This window comes from Leiobunum rupestre, chromosome 8, assembly GCF_980474605.1.
Source record: "Leiobunum rupestre chromosome 8, qqLeiRupe1.1.hap1, whole genome shotgun sequence".
In the NCBI taxonomy this organism is placed as follows: Eukaryota; Metazoa; Arthropoda; class Arachnida; order Opiliones; family Sclerosomatidae; genus Leiobunum; species Leiobunum rupestre.
Genome location: NC_143391.1, coordinates 35,084,333 through 35,103,579, shown reverse-complemented (window position 1 = coordinate 35,103,579; position 19,247 = coordinate 35,084,333). Strand labels below are relative to the sequence as shown.

General features: G+C 38.7%; 1 protein-coding gene across 1 annotated transcript in view; it reads left to right on the top strand.

Annotated features, from left to right (window-relative positions):
- The first annotated feature begins 12,901 nt into the window (after positions 1-12,901).
- The window catches only part of LOC149933280 (monocarboxylate transporter 10-like), a 98,836-nt gene continuing 92,490 nt past the window's right edge, over positions 12,902-19,247 (top strand). Inside the window, exon 1 of the mRNA XM_090155506.1 lies at positions 12,902-13,853. Within this exon, the coding sequence (XP_090011632.1) occupies positions 13,262-13,853 (592 nt within the window). The 5' untranslated portion in view covers positions 12,902-13,261. The remainder of the gene's footprint in view (positions 13,854-19,247) is intronic.

Genomic DNA, 19,247 nt, shown 5'->3' with positions numbered 1-19,247 from the left:
GCAAAATATTTGCTTTACACAACCTTTAAATCGTCAAACTTTTAAGACCAGAGGTTTATCTTCATATTATTCATTATTCTAAGCATTAAAATATCTATAATCTATTTAAGTTGATATGTACTTCTAAGTCCTTCAACTTCTTCTTAATATTTTTATTTATTAAGATACCTTTTTATTAGGGGCGTGCGACTATCAATTTTTGACTACCGAGTCGAGTTCGAGTTTTCAAAAAATTTCTTATCGAGTTCGAGTTCGATTTTGAAAAACATAGCGAGTTTACGTGCTTTAAAATAACCCCTTTTTTAAGCTTCGAGCCCCAAACGAGTTTTAAAATTCTTAACGAGTTTCCATTGGACCATTACATTTTCGAGTTTTAAAATATTAAACGAGTTAATTAAATAACTAAGACCTAATATTCGTAAAAAAAATTAATTGATGCATAATATTTATTATTACACAACTATACAACAGTCAATAGCGTAACTATTTACTATAATTTCTAAAGGTTTCTATTTCTCAGTTCTAAGAAATTTTAAAAGTTTGAACTTCTAGCTTTTTAAATTTATATTTCTTTAAACCAAATTTTTAGGGTTTTGGTGTATCATAGTTAACCGTTCTACATGCTGCGGTAACAGTGATTCCCTCCTTTTGGAGACCGTGTAGCCACTAGCTGAAAAGATCCGCTCACTCGGAGTTAGACAAGCTGGAATAGCTAAATATATTCTTGCCACTTGGGCCACGTAAGGATAGTCGCATTCCTGTACTTTCCACCATTCATATACATTTAATTCTTTGCGAAATGGTTTTGATTCCAAATACAAGGCTATTTCATCACTCACCAAGTTCATTTTAGAGCTTTTAGTTTTAGCGTCAAAAGCACTCCATAATGTATGATTCTCGCGATCATCTTGACTAGTGTCACCATCATCTTGATTTTTATCATTTCTGAGTCGTTCAATTTTAATTTTAATAAGCATAGTTGTCTGTTTTTTTTCATGGCTTTGCAAAAGAACTACTTTATACCTTGGATCTACTATCATACTTACAGTAAACACCTTATCTATTTTAAAGTCCTTGAATCTTGTTCGCATAGCCTTTAGAAAAAAATCCGAAATATTTTGTGAAAGTTCTTGAGGTAAAGACTTAGTCTCAATAAATCAACTTGCAAGCAATGAAGAACTGGAAAAACCATGGATAACGTTGGATATTCTTCAGCACCCAAATGCCTGGTTGCTTCTTCGAATGGCTTCAAAACTCGAATTAGGTTTCTCACAACTTTCCACTCCATAGACGTTAAATCAGGATTTAAATTGAATTAAAGATTAAATGGCTTTTTACGTTTTCTGATCCTTTGCGGATGTCTTGATATTTCAAACTTTGTTGATACTCTTCTGATGTCGTCTTTTTTGGTGTAGTTTTTCTGACTGTGCGTCCTTTGAGGTGTGAAATCCAGCCTTTTATTTGATTGTCTTTGATGGAGTTTGCTGCGTGTGTGCACGAAGTGTTGATCGTGTGAATGGTGTCTGTACCGTAACAGTTGAATATGCCTGTACTGTAACAGTTAATGGTTGATCGGTTGATGGCATGTGATGGAACAGTTGATTCGGTAGGGGGTTGACCCACCTCTATTGAAGGTTGACAAATGGTTAGTGAAAATTATCCAATGGTGGTTGAGGACTGTGCGGTATGCGGACTGGAAGACCGACCCGTTTCTCTTGATACTGAAACATGTGCCGCAGTGTGAGTGTTTGTCCATATCACCGAAGCCTGTGTTTCCCAGTTGTCGGGTATGTCGCGCATTCTCTTTCTGAGATGGAACTTTGTCTTCTTTTTGCCCAGTTTGAACGGGTTACACATGTCTAATCTTGCTAGTACCGTCCGGCCTCCGAACATGATTTCAAATTATGATTGTCCATGTTCGTGTGTGGACTGTGGTTCTCTTGTGATTCGGGTTTTATTTCGTGCCCCCCCCCCCCGGCTAAGAAATAATGAAAGAGGGATTGGGACGCTGCCAGATGGGCGGTTTCCCGCCATAATTGGACTACTTTGGAACGCTATTGCGGAAAAAAAGTAGTGGGCAATGTACGATTATATTTCAATTTTGAAGTATGACGAAGTAATAATATGTAGACTTTACAAGCCGTGTATGGCCAGAAGTAATAAATAAGTGTGACGAAGTAATAAAAATTTTATCGGTTTGACTGCACATGACAATTATCGACTGCATATGCCACTTATCGACTGCACATGACACTTATCGACTGCACATGACACTTATCGACTGCACATGACACTTATCGACTGCACATGACACTTATCGACTGCACATGACACTTATCGACTGCACATGACACTTATCGACTGCACATGACACTTATCGACTGCACATGACACTTATCAACTGCACATGACACTTATCGACTGCATATGACTCTTATCGACTGCATATGACACTTATCGACTGCACATGACACCTATCGACTGCACATGACTTATGTTTTTGGGGATTTCCTTTAAAAATTAAAATGTGTCAGGCGTAAAATATTTGAGTTTATTTGCTATTATTGAAGTGCTTTTTTTGTAAATATTAAAAATGAGAGATTTCGATAAAATTGATGTTAGAGAAAGAAAGAAGATTAAAGATTTTGACATACGCTGCCAAAAAAACTCAATCCTGAATTCCGGAAAAGAGAAAACCTCGGGCAACGCCAGGCTTACGCAGCGAAAAGGCGGAGGCGTCTAGATTTTACTTTGGGGCCAGATTCATTTAGTTCAGGGGGACCATTTGCATTTGAAACACAATCAGGTTCCAATGCTCAGAAAGAAGAACTACTGCGACCAATTCAAGGCCAGAATGCCGGTATATCTGATTATCCCGAAGGAGAACTCTTGGAAGCAACTAGCTCAGTGTGTCAGAATTTACAGCCCGGTGTACCTGGTAAGATTAAAACCACACCACCGGAGGTCCATCATCATAGTGCCCTACGCCAGCGTCCACAAGCCCGGACAGGTGACAAATCCAGCATGGGCGGTAGTAACCTACTACTGATGGTCGCACCTTAGACGCAAGCCACTCAATCTAGCAGACGGTGCAACAATGGCGCGACCAGCCCCCACTTCGCACACAGCAGTGGGATTAAGAGTGGATGCTATAGCAACTCCAGCCGACACCCTACCTAGGTAGGTAAAGAGTCATACCCTACAGAAAGGGGAACGACAGGCACACAGCGATCCACATAACCCGGCACAGTTGGCACCGGAGATCCCGGTGTGCTCCAAAAGGCCGGGAAACAGAACCACCGCGCCTCATACAGAGACCCGCCGCCCCACGGCAGGCTACCCAATCCTCCGGGGCGGCCAGTTTGCCTGGACCTTCTCCGTTAGCCTGAGCCCAGACTCAGTTTCCAGCCCAAACCTGTTCGAAATCGGAGGTGGAGACAGGGTCATTTGATCAGAGCTATCATCTCCCAGTGTGCCACAGCCCTTATGGGTTACAAGAGAAGGACCCTGACTCCCCGGTAAAGCCACCAGTTATTGCACACTCTAACCCATTTAGGGCCTGCAACAAGCTCAGTTACAATTTATAATAAGTTTGCCTAGCCGGTTTGTTAATATTCGAAAGTAATATATTAGTGTGACATGTCGAAGCCGTGTATGGCCAGAAGTTATAAATAAGTGTGGAACTTACTTATCGAAGCCGTGAATGGCCAGAAGTTATAAATAAGTGTGGCACTTACTTATCGAAGCCGTTTATGGCCAGAAGTATTAAATAAGTGTGACACTTACTTATCAAAGCCGGGTATGGCCAGAAGTAATAAATAAGTGTGGCAATTACTTATCGAAGCCGTGTATGGCCAGAAGTAATATTTAACTCTATTTTAAGGTTAATTACTAACTCATGATTTTATGCTACCTGCTTAAATGGAATACGGGCACGAAATAATATTATCGCCTTCTTGGCGAATTTGTTATTTTTCCAGTTTTGAAGGTTTCCAGGCCTTGCTCTATTACCGCGATAGCTTCGCTGGTGCCACCAGTTATTTTTCTTAGACTGGTTTTGACCTTGCGTATACGTTTGTCTAAGCTTGGTCATTAACTATTCCGAATATTGCGATATTCTTACTGAATAAGGTGGTGACTGCTTCAGTACTCGTCGTACTACTATATAATATCTACCAATAACAATTTTGAGTAATAGTCGGATAGGACTATTAAAAAGGTAAGAGGCCATCAACGGTCGAAATATAAGAAATAAAAGATAAACTGGTAGAAAAGACCGTAAATTTAATAGTAGTCTACCACTGGCTGCGCAGTTCTTGGAGCATATCGGAGCGTTGTTATCAAATAAACTATTTAAAATGTACCTTATTTTTTATTTATTCCCAGAAACATATATCTAAATGTAAAATATCATAAATATCTGGTCCTTCATAGGTTCCAATTTGTTCCACTCCCTTAAATCTGCCTTTAAACTGCTTTGGTAAAAGAATTTTGGTTTTATTTGAGAATAAGGGTTTCGTCAAATATTTACGTGAAACAATTAATTTTTTCCTAGGTTTCGAAGAAATCGGTGACGCGTTCCATATAACATGTGACAACATGGGTGCGTCAGGACCGTTATTAAACAGAAGTGGCAAAGCACTCTAAATGTTGTGTAGCGACATCTTCACCATAGTCGGAGTCTGAATCTTTGTCGGGAATTGAACGCTTCCACTAGGCTGCCTTCAAACCTTCGAAAATGTTCATAGTGATAATTATCAATGTGAATATCCGCCCCTGACTGTTCTCGGAGCATAGCGGAGTGTTGTGATTTGGGTATTATAACACTGTTTCCCAGAATAATACCGAGTTCATGTCGTCTTCATGGTTTGTGGTCATCCATTGTTTTAGCTGACCAACTGTCTGGCATGTTTTTACGGAGCTTCGATAGTTCTCTCTCTTCCAACATGTTTATTTTTTCTTTGAAGGTACCATAGTTGAAATATGATCTCTATGCAATAGGAGATTTTTTTTACTAATTTAACTTAAGTGAAGCTGTTAATTTTAGTCCATTTACCTACGTATCTGTCAGGCTGTATATCGGTGATAGCCTTTCGCTTTTATTTTCGTTTTTGTTATTATTCTAATTGATTTTCCTGTGTTGTGAAAAATAACTTGCATTTCGTTAATATTCATGTACAGGGTAATTGAACTATTGTTCCTAATGGACAAGGTGATTGGAAAATTGTTCTTAATGGACAGGGTGATAGTATATTTAAGAGAGGGTGATGGATATATAGTCCTTAATGTACGCTCGTTTGCTAAAAATTAATTTTAGGTCATTATAGGGTGTTTTAAAGACCGTTTACTAACAACTTAGCCAGAACAAATATACCACTCCTCGGTAGAGTTTGCCCTTGGGCGTATTAACTACTGGACACGGCACGCAACATTATGCCGCCATATTCAGAGCATCCGCCTAAGAACGTAGTCCTGTTCCTATCTCTAACTGTAGTATGTTTTTTATTATAATTAAAATAAATATAACTAATGTTATTTCCTTAAGCAAATTTTAAATACCAATAGAACAAAAAAACAACTTTAGACCAAAAACGTTATTAAATTAACAAAGCAACAAAAATAAGAAATAGAAAATTCCTAATAAACTATTATTAGAATGCTCACGAAACGTAAAATATATACATGCGAGGAACTATTCTAAAGACCAAAACCAACTCATTGTATTATAGCTCTTAGTGAATCAAATATATACGGAAAACAAAAGTTAAAGTGAAAACAACAAGTTGGCAAGCTTGCCAAAATATACCGCTCCTCGGAAGAATTTGCCCTAGGGTGTATTAACTACTTAATGATTTATATTCTGCCATCAAAAACGGCCCCCAAAAAATATCCCAGTGCATTCCCAACCAGCAGATTATTTTTTATTTTAATTATAAATATTACAAATGTTACTGTATTAAACAAATTTCCAATATAAATAGAACAAAAACCAACGTTATTAAATTACCAAAGCAACAAAATGAGAAATAGAAAATACAAATTAGAACGCTCACGAAAGGTAAAATATACGTGCAAGAAACTATTTCACAGAGAAAAACCAACCCATGGTATTATAGGTCTTAAACAATCAAACTTATATGGAAAAACCAAAGTTAAAGCGAAAACCAAAACTATAAGTGAAAGCACTAATAAAAAATGCCTGGGCTCATAAAGACAACCCAACGAAGCCGATAAAAATCAATGCAAATAAAAAATCGTAGACATGAATTATCCCCCACATTATCAACAAACAAGAAAAATAACCAATAGAATACTTAGGAATCAAGAAAAAGTCAATCTAAATACCCACAGTAATAAAAATTGTATTAACAGAAATATGCAATAAAAAATTATAATAATAACCCAATCAAACAACAAGGTAATTCAAATTCATAGAAATCCAGAAAATGTCAATCCATATACCCACGGTAATGAAAATTGTAATAGAAACAAGTTGGCAAGCCAAAATATACCTCTCCTCGGAAGAGTTTTTAATTTTCAGTGAAGCGTAACTGTATCCGTGGTTCTGCGGTAGAACGCTCGCCTGTCGTGCAAGAGGGCTCGGGTTCGAATCCCGGCCATTTAAAAAATTATACCACACCCAATGACAAAAAGATGTCGCTTTTGGAAAAACCTTTTCCCTGGTTCTTAGAAACTGCGTACGCAGTGATTACCCTTTGCCCCGAAAATGCGAACGCGTTCGCCGGCCTGACAGACAGACAGACCCACAGAGAGACAGACAGACACGGTGGTTGTATAACCCCTCCTAGGGTACAACGTCCCCTCGGAGAGGTAAAAACCAAAAACACATTACCGTTAACAATTCCCGGCTTATAACGAACACAAAAACCCTTATAATGTACAATAGTGAAGGCTAAACATCAGCGCGTATCTCAATATAAATAAAACCAACGTAACCACATTAATGAAAATGTATCAAACATTTAAAGCCGATAAGGAAACACGTAAAATAAATTAAGAAGTTACGAGTAAAGTAAGCAAACCGGAAAAAGCGCGTTGTATACCACTTGAAATTGTATTCATAAATGACTTTTAACGGTTAATTGATACAAAGACGAATACCGTAAACAATTGGTGGAAACCCTGCCATTTGGACGTTGAGACGTTTACCATAACCCTCAGCACTCAATCCGTCCCTGAAGTCAATAAGAAGAAGTTGGAGAGAAAACACCCATACATACAAAACGCACACACAACAAACTCATCACCCACATCCGCCATAACACAAACTCAACATTCCCACACTACACATAAACCCTACAAGAACAAAATTTCCAATAAAACTGAGTTGAAACCGTCGTGACGGTGAGCATTAACGAAACAAGATGTCACGGACATTTAAGTACACACAATCCCACTGATTTATTAACTTTATTTTAAATATTAAATTTAAATTTCAACAAATTTCCAATCATCTTGAATATGAACTTAATAAACCCAAGAGGAATGTTATCGGAAAAGAATTATTCGAGTTACCTGGTTTTGAAAATAAGGTTGCGAAACGCGAACACTTTCATGTAAATTAATTTTAAAAAAAACCAAGTTTTTCGAGTTACCTGGTTTTGGAAATAAGGTAGCGAACAAGTTTTTCGAATTACCTGGTTTTGGAAATAAGGTAGCGAACAAGTTTTTCGAATTACCTGGTTTTGGAAATAAGGTGGCGAAACGCGAACACGTTCATTTAAATTAATTTGTATAAAAACCAAGTTTTTCGAGTTACCTGGTTTTGTAAATAAGGCAGCGAAACGCGAACACGTTCATTTTAACTAATTTTTATAAAAACCAAGTTTTTCGAGTTACCTGGTTTTGGAAATAATGTAGCGAAACGCGAACGAGTTAGATGGCACCTCTATCAATTGGCACGAAATTCAAATATGACAATAGTACCTACGCGGGTGGTGGGGTACATTTAATTGAAAATCGATCAAAAACACTAAATGCCCCACTTCTCGGGCTCCGATCCCAAAAATTACGAAAATCCCGTAGAGGCTATAATAGTGCCTACCGATTGAGATATCAATCGCCTTTGTACCACTAACATACCGCAAGTAATCGTGTGTACGGCAGCTGGTCAAAAAAATATTTAGTGGCACACTTATTCTTAACTTCTGGGCATAACAAATATTTAGGTTCACACTTATTTTTTACGCGCCTGTCCATACGTTATTCTTATTTCAGGCAGGCTTTCAATGGAATGCGAATATAGCTTCAGCGCGTAAAGAATTCAGGTATGACGCGAAATGGCTAATTAACTCACTTAAAATTAACTTTTTCCAACGCGGCTGCAACCTAAGCTCGAATGGGCCTAGATGTAACAAAGCTGGTGATTTTTGATCAAATCTTACTTACCTACTTCCTGTCGTACGACGTGCGTAAAAAGGGCGTTAAACGTGCGTTAAACGTTGGGGGTCACACTTATTGTTACTTCTGGGAACACGTTGAAAGCTCGGCGCGAACGGCCTTGAAAAATGCGAGAGGGAAACTGGCGTTTAGAACTCTATAGACACGCGGATTTACAGTGTCGGAAGTTGCGGGGTCCGTATACGCTGTCCAAAAAACCTTACTTAGAATTAAAATTAAGCAACGTAATTGCAAATCTAGGTTTAAGGGAAACCACAGCTATTCAAAAATATAACTTTCATGAAAATCGGACTTAAATTAAGGAACGTTATGTAGACTTTTAGGCGAAAATATAAAACCGCGAAAATTGGGGTCCCGTAAATTATCCTGGAAACTATACTTAAATTTAACAGTCGCTAGCCAGATTTCCCACACGGTACTGATGAGTTCCAAATAGAATGAAACCGGTCTACCGTTGGAATTTCTGGCTATTTTATTTAGTTTTTATGTAGTTTATTACTCGAAGATCTATTTGATCCGAGATTCGCTCGAAGACCTATCGGTACGAGTTATTAGTAAGTTTTTTAATTTCTTCAAATTTGTTTAGGATTTAGATATATTATCCCTTTTAATTATGGACTAATCTACTTTTTCACGTATTTTATTATACTTAAATTTAATATTTACTGATATAATTGAAGTTGTATATCCGCTGAATCCTAACCTAACCAAAAATATTTTTTTAACGTTATCGGACTTAATTTTTGGAGGCCCCTACCAAAATTTCAAGTAGGCCCAGGCCTACCCCGGCCTATTGCTGGCGCCGTTACTGCATATACCCACGGTAATGAAAATTGTAATAGAAAAAACCAAAAACACCTTACCGTTAACAATTCCCGGCTTATAACGAACACAAAAAGCATTATACATTAGTGAAGGCTAAACATCAGCGCATATCTCAATATAAATAAAACCAACGTAACCACATTAATGAAAATGTATCAAACATTTAAAGCCGATAAGAAAACACGTAAAGTAAATTACGAAGTTACGAGTAAGGTAAAGAAAACTAAAAGGCATAAGAGCGCGTTGCTTTTTTTTCTTTTCGATAGACACAAATTGCTGTCGACCTAAGGCCTTAGACACCAGCACAAAATAACTGATTAATCAGGGTGAGATAAGTGTAACGGCTACACCAATGGGGGGATACGTAGGGACAGCGGTGGGGCCACCCGTGGCGGAAGTATTCCGACCACCCGTTGGGGGATTGGTAGTCGTCCTCACACGGTCATCCACAAACTCTGCCTCCCAGACGGTTGGGATTACAGGAGTACGCCACTACTCCCGGCTTAGAGCGCGTTGAAATTGTTTTCATAAATGACCCATTATACTTGAAAAATAAATACCGATAGACAAAAACTATGTAGACCACCCAGGGATTCTATCCTTTGTCTCTCTTAAAATTTGGCCTTCATAATTTCATACGTAAAAAAAGTAAGTATTTATTAACATACTCTTCCGCTTAAGCTGAGTTTATAATATTCAGTGAAGCTTAACATGTATCGATGGCTCTGTGGTAGGACGCTCACCTGTCGTGCAGGAGGGCACGGGTTGGAATCCTTCTCGATATTTTCGCATAAACATTTGGTGGAAACCCTGCCATTTGGACGTTGAGACGTTTAACGTAATCCTTAGCACTCGGTCCCAGTACACATAAAACACAAAAACACTAAAACACAAATCATACACGAACATGATACGATAAATCACACGACACAAGTCACACAACACTCGAATGGATATCGAAAAAAGCTCTTCCGTATTTCCAAAACCGCGTATATTCACAAACCGCCAAAAGTAAAAGATACGTGGTTTTGGAAATAAAAGCGTTTTAGAAAACGTTTTATGAAATCCCAAAAACTGCGAACGCATTGAAAAAATTGTAATATTCGTAAGGTTTAGGGTTTTCTTAGTGTAATTTTATTGCACTAATTCACTCAAATACCATAAGTCTATAATTATATTTCATAAGTGTGACAGTTTGTCGACATAATCGTTAAGAATGCGTAAAATATATTTCATACCCAAAAAGGTAGGCGCTTTTGGCGAGGAAAATACACAACTAAAAACAGTTAATCGAGGTGGTGCTCTACGCCTCTGCGTGGCCCGGGGGCGACGACAGAGGGGGCCCCCAGGTTGCAGTACCCCCTGAAGAGTATTGTTCTATGTACAATGGTTAGGTATTTTAAATTGTGCCTTAGCCCCCAAAACCACAATCCTGGCTACGCTATTGGCGAGGCTAACTGCACGCGCTCAATATGAAGATCAGGCCTAAGGCCTAATTAGTCTGAAATAAACAAAACATTTGTGTCAATCTTAACTATCAGTAACAGTTTAACACACATTTAAGGAGACTCCCTGTGATGATTTATGTCATTTCTGGATCGGAAATGGTTTAACCCGGACCCAACTTTGATAACTACCATTCCCAAAATTTGGTTGTTTTATGCTTTATTGTAATTTACCCACACTAATTAAAAAATTGATTCAGCTGAAGCCTAGGGTGCCAGGAACTTCACATAAGGTAGGAAGGGGGCCGATACGAGGCTATAGAAAAGTGCGTTAGGGGTACTAATTAATCTGAAGCCTATGGGTCCTGGTGGTAGTTAATACGCCACTGTTTGAAGATGGATTATAATTACGATTTTTATTATTATAGAGTAATTTTACAGGACGCTATGTAAAAATTGATTAAGTAGTGTCGACCACGATATCCATGTTAAAATTTATGTGTTATGATGGTTGTGGATGTTGAGTCTGTTGTGTTTATATGGGGGTTTTCTCTTCAACTTTTTCTTAATGACTTTGGGACGGACCGAGTGCTGAGTGTTTTGCCAATGGCAGAGTTTCCACCAACTGTACACGGTCTTCGTCGCCGGCCGGGAATCGAACCCGGGTGTGCCTCGTGCAAGAGATGTACTCTAACCACTCAGCCACAAACGCTTCTTAATTTAGGGTGTTTTCCTAAAAAACCGCTTTGGCGAATGTCCTTTACAAAGTTATAACGTTAGGTACTATAATTTATTCTACATCATTTTAAATATTTATAAAATATATTAATCTTATATTTAATTAAATATTTATAAAATATATTAATCTTATATTTAATTAAATATTTATAAATTATATTAATCTTATATTTAATTAAATATTTATAAATTATATTAATCTTATATTTAATTAAATATTTATAAATTATATTAATCTTATATTTAATTAAATATTTATAAATTATATTAATCTTATATTTAATTAAATATTTATAAATTATATTAATCTTATATTTAATTAAATATTTATAAATTATATTAATCTTATATTTAATTAAATATTTATAAATTATATTAATCTTATATTTAATTAAATATTTATAAATTATATTAATCTTATATTTAATTAAATATTTATAAATTATATTAATCTTATATTTAATTAAATATTTATAAATTATATTAATCTTATATTTAATTAAATATTTATAAATTATATTAATCTTATATTTAATTAAATATTTTTTTTTCTTTAACGCCCACCGTCGCTACGTTTGTTATGGGTGCGTATACACCAACTTCTTCTTATTCTTGACTTTCGGGACGGATCGAGTGCTGAGTGTCATGGCAACCTCTCAGTAGAGCCTTGCGCCGCCACTAAACGCCGCCGCCGCCGATAATTTTGGACGCGCCGATCGCGCCGCCGCCGATTTTTCGAAAATCGGCGCAAGCCGCCGCCGCCGCCGCCGCCGACCAATATCAGATCGGCGCAGGCCTCTAGGAAAAACCCACAAAAGATCCAATAAATGCTGCATATTGCGATAGAACCATTTTCGGAAATTTTTCGATACCTTTCTAAAACCAGTAGACTCTGCGTACCATTTAAGGTTCTTAAAAATTCTACGAGGAATATTTTCGTACCTCCAAAGTACCTTAATTTTTTACAGTGTACCATGTAAGATAATATTTAAGACGTAGAAATTTTGAAAGAGAAGATGTCGCTACTGCCCTATCGTCGTACGTTATTTTCTTCTCTCCAGGACAACGCCGTTACCATGGGCCCCTATGGTAGACCTTTACTTATGGAGACCTTATGGTTCTATGTATACATTTGTTAAATCTTCGTGGTGGCTCGGTGGGTCCTTAGGCGCCGGAAGAGGTAAGGCCATAGGTCCGGAGGATGCTAAAATCATAACAGCGGCGTGTTGCGCAAAAAAATGAGAGGAAAGGGAGAGCGAAAAGACATTTAAACAGCGGCGTGCGCCTCCCGGGAGCGTTTTAGGAGTTCCACTCGAGAATAACAGCGGAGGCACGGTCTTTAACAGCCAAGATGAGAGAGGGGGGATGTGAGAAAACTAGAAGAGGGACTCGATCATTTTTCGCCAGCAAGAATCGAGCCCGCTTCTCCGCTCTCTGTCGTCGTCAGCGGCTGAAGCAAAACTGAGAGGGAACGGAGGCGTTCGGCCACACCGGACTAGCCTTTCGAAGGGATCAGTCGCGCCGCTGAAATTCCACTCGGGCGCGGTACCGATCACGTCACCCTCTCGTACGAAGGTAGCACGCGCTCCCGGCTCATCCACGTTGCTCTCAACAGATTCCTGCCGACAATCGAAGAAAAAATAAAGTTTGCCCGAAATGATGGGTTCACCTCGAGAGAACGCCTACTCGACCGAGTTCTTCGTTCCGCGTTTGTCCAATCGTATCCCAACAACATAAAAGGTTTCGAAAAATTTACGGAATAGAGTCCTTTTTTCCTTCGTTAAAAAAGCAGTGATGGTCGCGTGTTAAATGGTGACGCCGCTCGCGACGGCATGGGCGACGCAAACGGTAAGAAATCTCCGGAACCAGAGCCTGATCCTCCGGAACCGCAAAACAAAAAGAGAGTGAGCGTCTCGGCGCCCAACAGTCCCGGCGCCGGATTAAGGAATGGTGGCGCCCGACCCAAACCGGGGAAGCCCCAGTCGATGGAGGATGCCTGTCGGTCGGTGTCCCTGAGACGATTCAAAGGGGGCAGCAAACAGAGTTCTTTCAGCGGCGGTACCGCTCGCAGGTGCGTATCTGTGGATGACCACATCGGTCGAGTGAAAAGGGACACTTTCAACGAATTCGATAACGAACCTGACTCGCCGGATGGCAATCCCCCGGATGGCGAGATCGAGAGACACCTGTACGGAGGCGATTACAGGAGATTCAAGAGCACGTCGGTGCCCGCTTCTATTCTCAAGAAGAAGGACCCCCGAGTGACCATCCGGCAGCACTATTACCCGGAAGGCGGCTGGGGTTGGGTCGTTTGCGTGTGCGCCTTCTTCGCCCAAGCCCTCAGCACGGGACTTCTGCTCAGTTACGGGGTACTCTACGTTGAAGTGCTCAAACAATTCGGATCTCACAGGAAAATCGAAGCTAGTGAGTACAACGCGTTATTTCTTCTATTTCACAATTTTCTTTCATTTTGTACGTTCGTACGAACTTGTACTTATCATTACCGGTACTATTCGGAGGTAATATTTCCTAAAATCTTTCGCTATTTATAACTTGTGGAAAAAGAAAGTTTGAGGAGTTTTATCATTAAGCTAATGTCATTTCCTTTAGTGGTAACCTTTCTTTTGGAAAGGGTAACCCTGCAAAGAGTATTTTATATATGAAAACACGGAACAACTTCTACGTCGAGTTTGCAAGTTCTCCACTGGTTTAAGGGGTTTTCCCCCGACCTCTTCGGTTTCCCCTTCCATAAATACTTGTTGGGGTTAACGGTAATAGTAAGTGTAGGGAGCTGTTGGCTCGCGTGGCATGCAGGGCTTGCCACCACCATCCTACTCATTGTAACCCGGCCACTTGGATTAATGGCTTCAAAAATCGCTTGATGACTTAGGCCTAAGGTGGTGCCTTGGGTATTAGCCTAGCTGATTATTATTATTATTATTATTATTATTATTCTTAAAACTACTTTGGTTAAACAGCCTTTATTATAAAGGGAACCAAATCCTAAACGTTTACTGATGATTCGATTTATAAAATTCAAATCCTTTACGAAATTTGGAATCAACTTTCCATAAGGATAAAAGTTAATACTACAGTGAAAGATTCAAATATAGTTAATTGCATTGACGTAATTAATTCTAACTTTTATCCGAGAAACTATCCCGTTAATGGACATCGCGTAACCGTGCATTTACAACTGCATCGCTTTAATGCGAATTGTTATAAAAGCGCGAAAGTAACGTAATAGTATATACGGTAATGTATCACAATTATCTAAAATAGTCCGTGGGTAAGTTTACATAAACGATTAAACCGACCCAAATGGTTCGTACGAGTTGTTTTCGCAATTAAAAAAACATTTCTACTACGCATACATACCTTAAACCCATACGAGGTACAGCTGTACTGAACTCTTCGCGTGCTAATACTTGTAAATCTCTATTACCTTTGTACTGTTTTTTTTTTGTAAAAAATATAACATTTTAGCTATTCCAGCGTTGATAGCCAGGGTTTGTTCGGTACATTTCACGATGGTAGCCATTTTTCCCAAAATTTTAATTTTGAAGAAACGAACTCTGATCGCTGACTCGAAAACATGGAATTGGCACGCGCGAAATTGAAAAGAGAAATAAAACTACGGGCTAATTCGAGCGCGAAACGTTTTCTCGTTAAAATATTAATTTGAAGGGACAACGACTCGGAAAGGAGAAGAGTTGGACGCTTAAAGTGGCCAAGTGGAAGAAGCACCTGCTACGCGTTTCTGGGAATAAAAGGCTCGAGCACGATCTCTTTCTCGAACTGCGAATGAAATCAATAAAAAAGCTTAACTCGATATAAAAGCAAGGTCAAAAACATTTGGAACAATGAACCCGAAAACGGAAGAGAACGAATTATAAGAGAAGTGAGTCGGGGAGAACACGCGTTTTGAAAACCCTTTTCGTCCATGCTACCGAAAAATCGAACCGAGAGTCCACAGTTGAAATCCAGCCAGGCTGAAAACAATATTCTTTCGGCGAATCGTCCTCGCTATTCAGTTGGCGTGTGTTCGGGAACAACGCTAATGATAATACGTGGAAAGCTTTGACGATTTGACTTAAAATACAACATTGGCCCGTTTCCCGCTGTATTCCTTTCTAGAAAGAGGCAGTAGCGATTAAGTAGTTTGAGAAATTATCGCGCGTTGGTTCAACACTCATTTACTTTGGTCGCTTTCCGTCTACGTGAGCGTGACGCGTGCGGGTAGCACCGTGTCAATAACTTTAACCTTTCAATTAAAAAGAAAATTAGAGAGCCATTACGGTGGTCTCAAAAGTGGAAATCGTTAAAGACGCGGAGTAGTAATTAATAGGAAGCTAATTTGAGAAATAGTCGTTAAAGAAATTATTTTTGTTAATCTCGAAGTGCAACTGATTTACGGCTTTGAAAGACATTACTACCAAAGGCACGGATTCTTCAACATAACCGGTAATATAATCCTATGGATAAAGTCATCGCTCTGAACTAATATTAAATGTAGAGTAAGAGTTTATAATATATTTATATAATCTAGTATGTAAAAATGGAACGTGCATTTTCGCAGACACTTTTCAGTTCGAGATATTCCTTCAAACCGCGGATGTGTACAACCAATTCAGGCACAAAATTGTTTCACCTGATGATGTTCAGTCTAGAAATTACACTCTGTTAGGGTATTTAACGATTTATATATCACATATTCTTGAAAATAACCTTAAGGATATGTTTACAAATTATGTAACGCCAAAAATCGTCATTTTCAATATTCCTTTCCGCCTCGTAATGAATAATAACCGTTGGAAAGACCCTCACCTGCTAAATTACGTAAAAAATAACCAATTAATTAATTATAATTTATAATAGCACCAAAACCTTATAAATATTACATTTCCCTCAATAAAATTAAGCATACTATTATAAATGATAAAAATAAGTAGCAAGTTGATATAAGTTACAGATGCATACCTCTAATTAGAGTAAATATATTGCCCGCCAATAATATGAAGTAAAAACTTTAAAATAACTTGATTGTTTGTATTAAAATATTTTCAAGCTTGAATATCAATAATACGTAACGAATTACTAAGCTTAAATACGAAGTCCGTAAGACGTGAGATCGTTGTAAAGGATATACCAAGAACCTTATTAGGTTACTGAGAACGTAAAGCTCCATCAGTTTACAGAGGAATAATTTCTACCTATGCCTGAGTTAAAATCGCAATTCAAATTCCATCTGTCGGGGACTTGTTTCAATATAGCTTTTATTGTAACAATGTTGGATAATATATCATACTGTTTGGCAATATATAAGGAAATAGAAAGTCCATCTAGAAATTCGGCTTTCTTTAAAGTTGCACGAACTAAATTCATATTTAAATTTAACATTTCCGTAACTAATTACAAACATTTGGTCGAAACATAGGCCTTAGTCATCAAGGGACTTTTGAAGCCTTTAATTCAAGTGGCCGGGTTACAATGCGTAGGAGGGTGGTGGCAAGCCCTGCATGCCACGCGAGCCAACAGCTCCCTACACTAACTATTACATCTGATACTAGATTGCGTGATACAATTGGGAAAATTGAGAGTTTCCGATTGAGGTAGTAGATCACGCTGGAAAGTAGACTCGTAAATTCTCAGTAACCGAATTAAGTTCTTGGTTATACTACGAAGTATAATGAATCGTTTTGGGAGACGTGACTCTCCCTCTCGCAACGCGTTACGAAAATGTCTATTGTACCAGAAATGAACTAGAAATAGTGATATTGTTAAGCCAATTGACAAATCATCTTTTCTCGTCGAATTTTCCCAACGAACAAGTTGATTAAATTCCTCTTCGTCGGGTGTTACATCGAATTCTACTTAAAGGGACTGTTTATTAGCGTCTCAACAGTCTCGAATTTGTCACTGAAAAGAGAACAGTTTTGACACGCCTTAAACGTACAACTCGATTTTCGTAAAACGACTCGTCCGAGCGCTAAAATCTGCTGCGTGGACTTCGAATAAATAAGCAAACGTCGAGAAAAGTCTACAAATCTGTCGTCAGCTAGCGTGGAAGATGGCAGCGAGCCACGGGTAATTGATGCCTCTATCAAGCCACGAATGAACCCGGCGCGTTCATTGACAAGCGACGAAACGACGGCAACCGCGAATATTTTGAAGCCTTCTCAATTTGGGTACTCGTTGGAAACTGATCCCTTCGTATAACATATAGCGGCTCAAAGACGACCAGCTCAACAAAAAACAACCGACAGCCAGAAGAAGCGGGCCAAAAAACGAAGCGAAAAACTTGATTTTTAATTAAAAACTTTCTTAACTTTGCGGTAGTCGCGAGGCCTTTGCGGTTAGGAAAAAAAACTTTTTTTTTAATTTTCCGCTCACATTTTCCGATGGTCGATCATCAGTCGATGATCCGACATTTCTCGCAGCCCTCCCTTCTACCAATTTTTCAAATTAAAATTAAAATTCGCGGATCTCCTCGGAAGAAAGGCGAGCGAGCGATTTTAATGCAAAAATCCTCCCAATTTTTTTTTCTGTCCCCCGGAAAAAGAGTGGCTCGGTGTAAAATTACTTCTTTGCCTCCTTATCCGGGCTCCAGCGCGCTATCTCCGAGTATCAAACCTGTTCCGAATATTATTATTAAAATCGAGTCTCCGTATATAAAAGACGCGGCCGTATATATGTGATTATAAAACTAACAAAATTATATTTCGTGATAGATGACTTTAACGAGCCCGTTTGTCGTTGAGGCAGGGCTCCGTCGCGCCACTCACAGCCGAGAATTCTCATTTTGAACGCGTCAGATGGGATCGAGCCTATTATTGCGTTTTAAATCTTCATTAAAATGTTTAACCGCGAAAGTGACAAACTGATATCAGCGTACATTTTTGGCGACGAGAAATTGATTATCTTCTAATGAACGGCGGGGAAACGACGCTCTAACTACATTCGACTGAATATCATTATCCTCCGAGGCTCGTTGTTCCTCGTATTCAACCCACACGGGATTCTTGCATCCATTCCCGAATGCCTTTCATAAACTGCCAGCTCCGAACCGAAGTTCATTCTCATTAGCATTCGATGGGAGAACACGCGCCTAAACAACGAGACGAATTGACCACCCGCGAGACGCCCTTTTTGCGGACCGACGAAAACCGGATTTGGTCAGAAAAATCAAAAGTCCATCCGTTATTAGTTTGACCACTACCTATTCATTCTTCTCTTTAAGAATAATCAAGTTGAAGAAACGCGTACTTTAGAATTTTATGAAAAATTAAGATCAACCACTTCATGGGCGGTGATGACTGGGAAATTTGAGGGTTAATAAAGAGCAAGAATTTCATTTTACGAGTGAAAATTAGTAGATTATCACGATGGTAAACGTTTGCTATCATTCACCCTTGACCTTTCTACTTTATTAGAATTTTATTAGGTAGTCGGAACACTTCGAATAAGAACGACTCCTCGTTTGTTAAATTCGGTGAAGTGGTTGTCCTGCCCTAATGCCAAATATACATAAAAATTATAGGTACCCCACAACCGATTTTTAATATATCAAACGTTGCCGTATTGGTAAAAAGCGATATACATAAATGACTAGTAGCATTTTCCGCCATCTTAGATAATACGCGACAGAAAGTGTTATCATACGATTTTGTACAACATAAGCACCCATCTACCCAAAAATCGCAGAGTTGGTACCCAGATGGCGGAATAACTACAACATGAATTTTATTAAGGCACTAGGAACTCCCTCGTTTTAGCCTCGTCTCGGGCCTCCCAAGGCTGATGGACTACTACCATGAC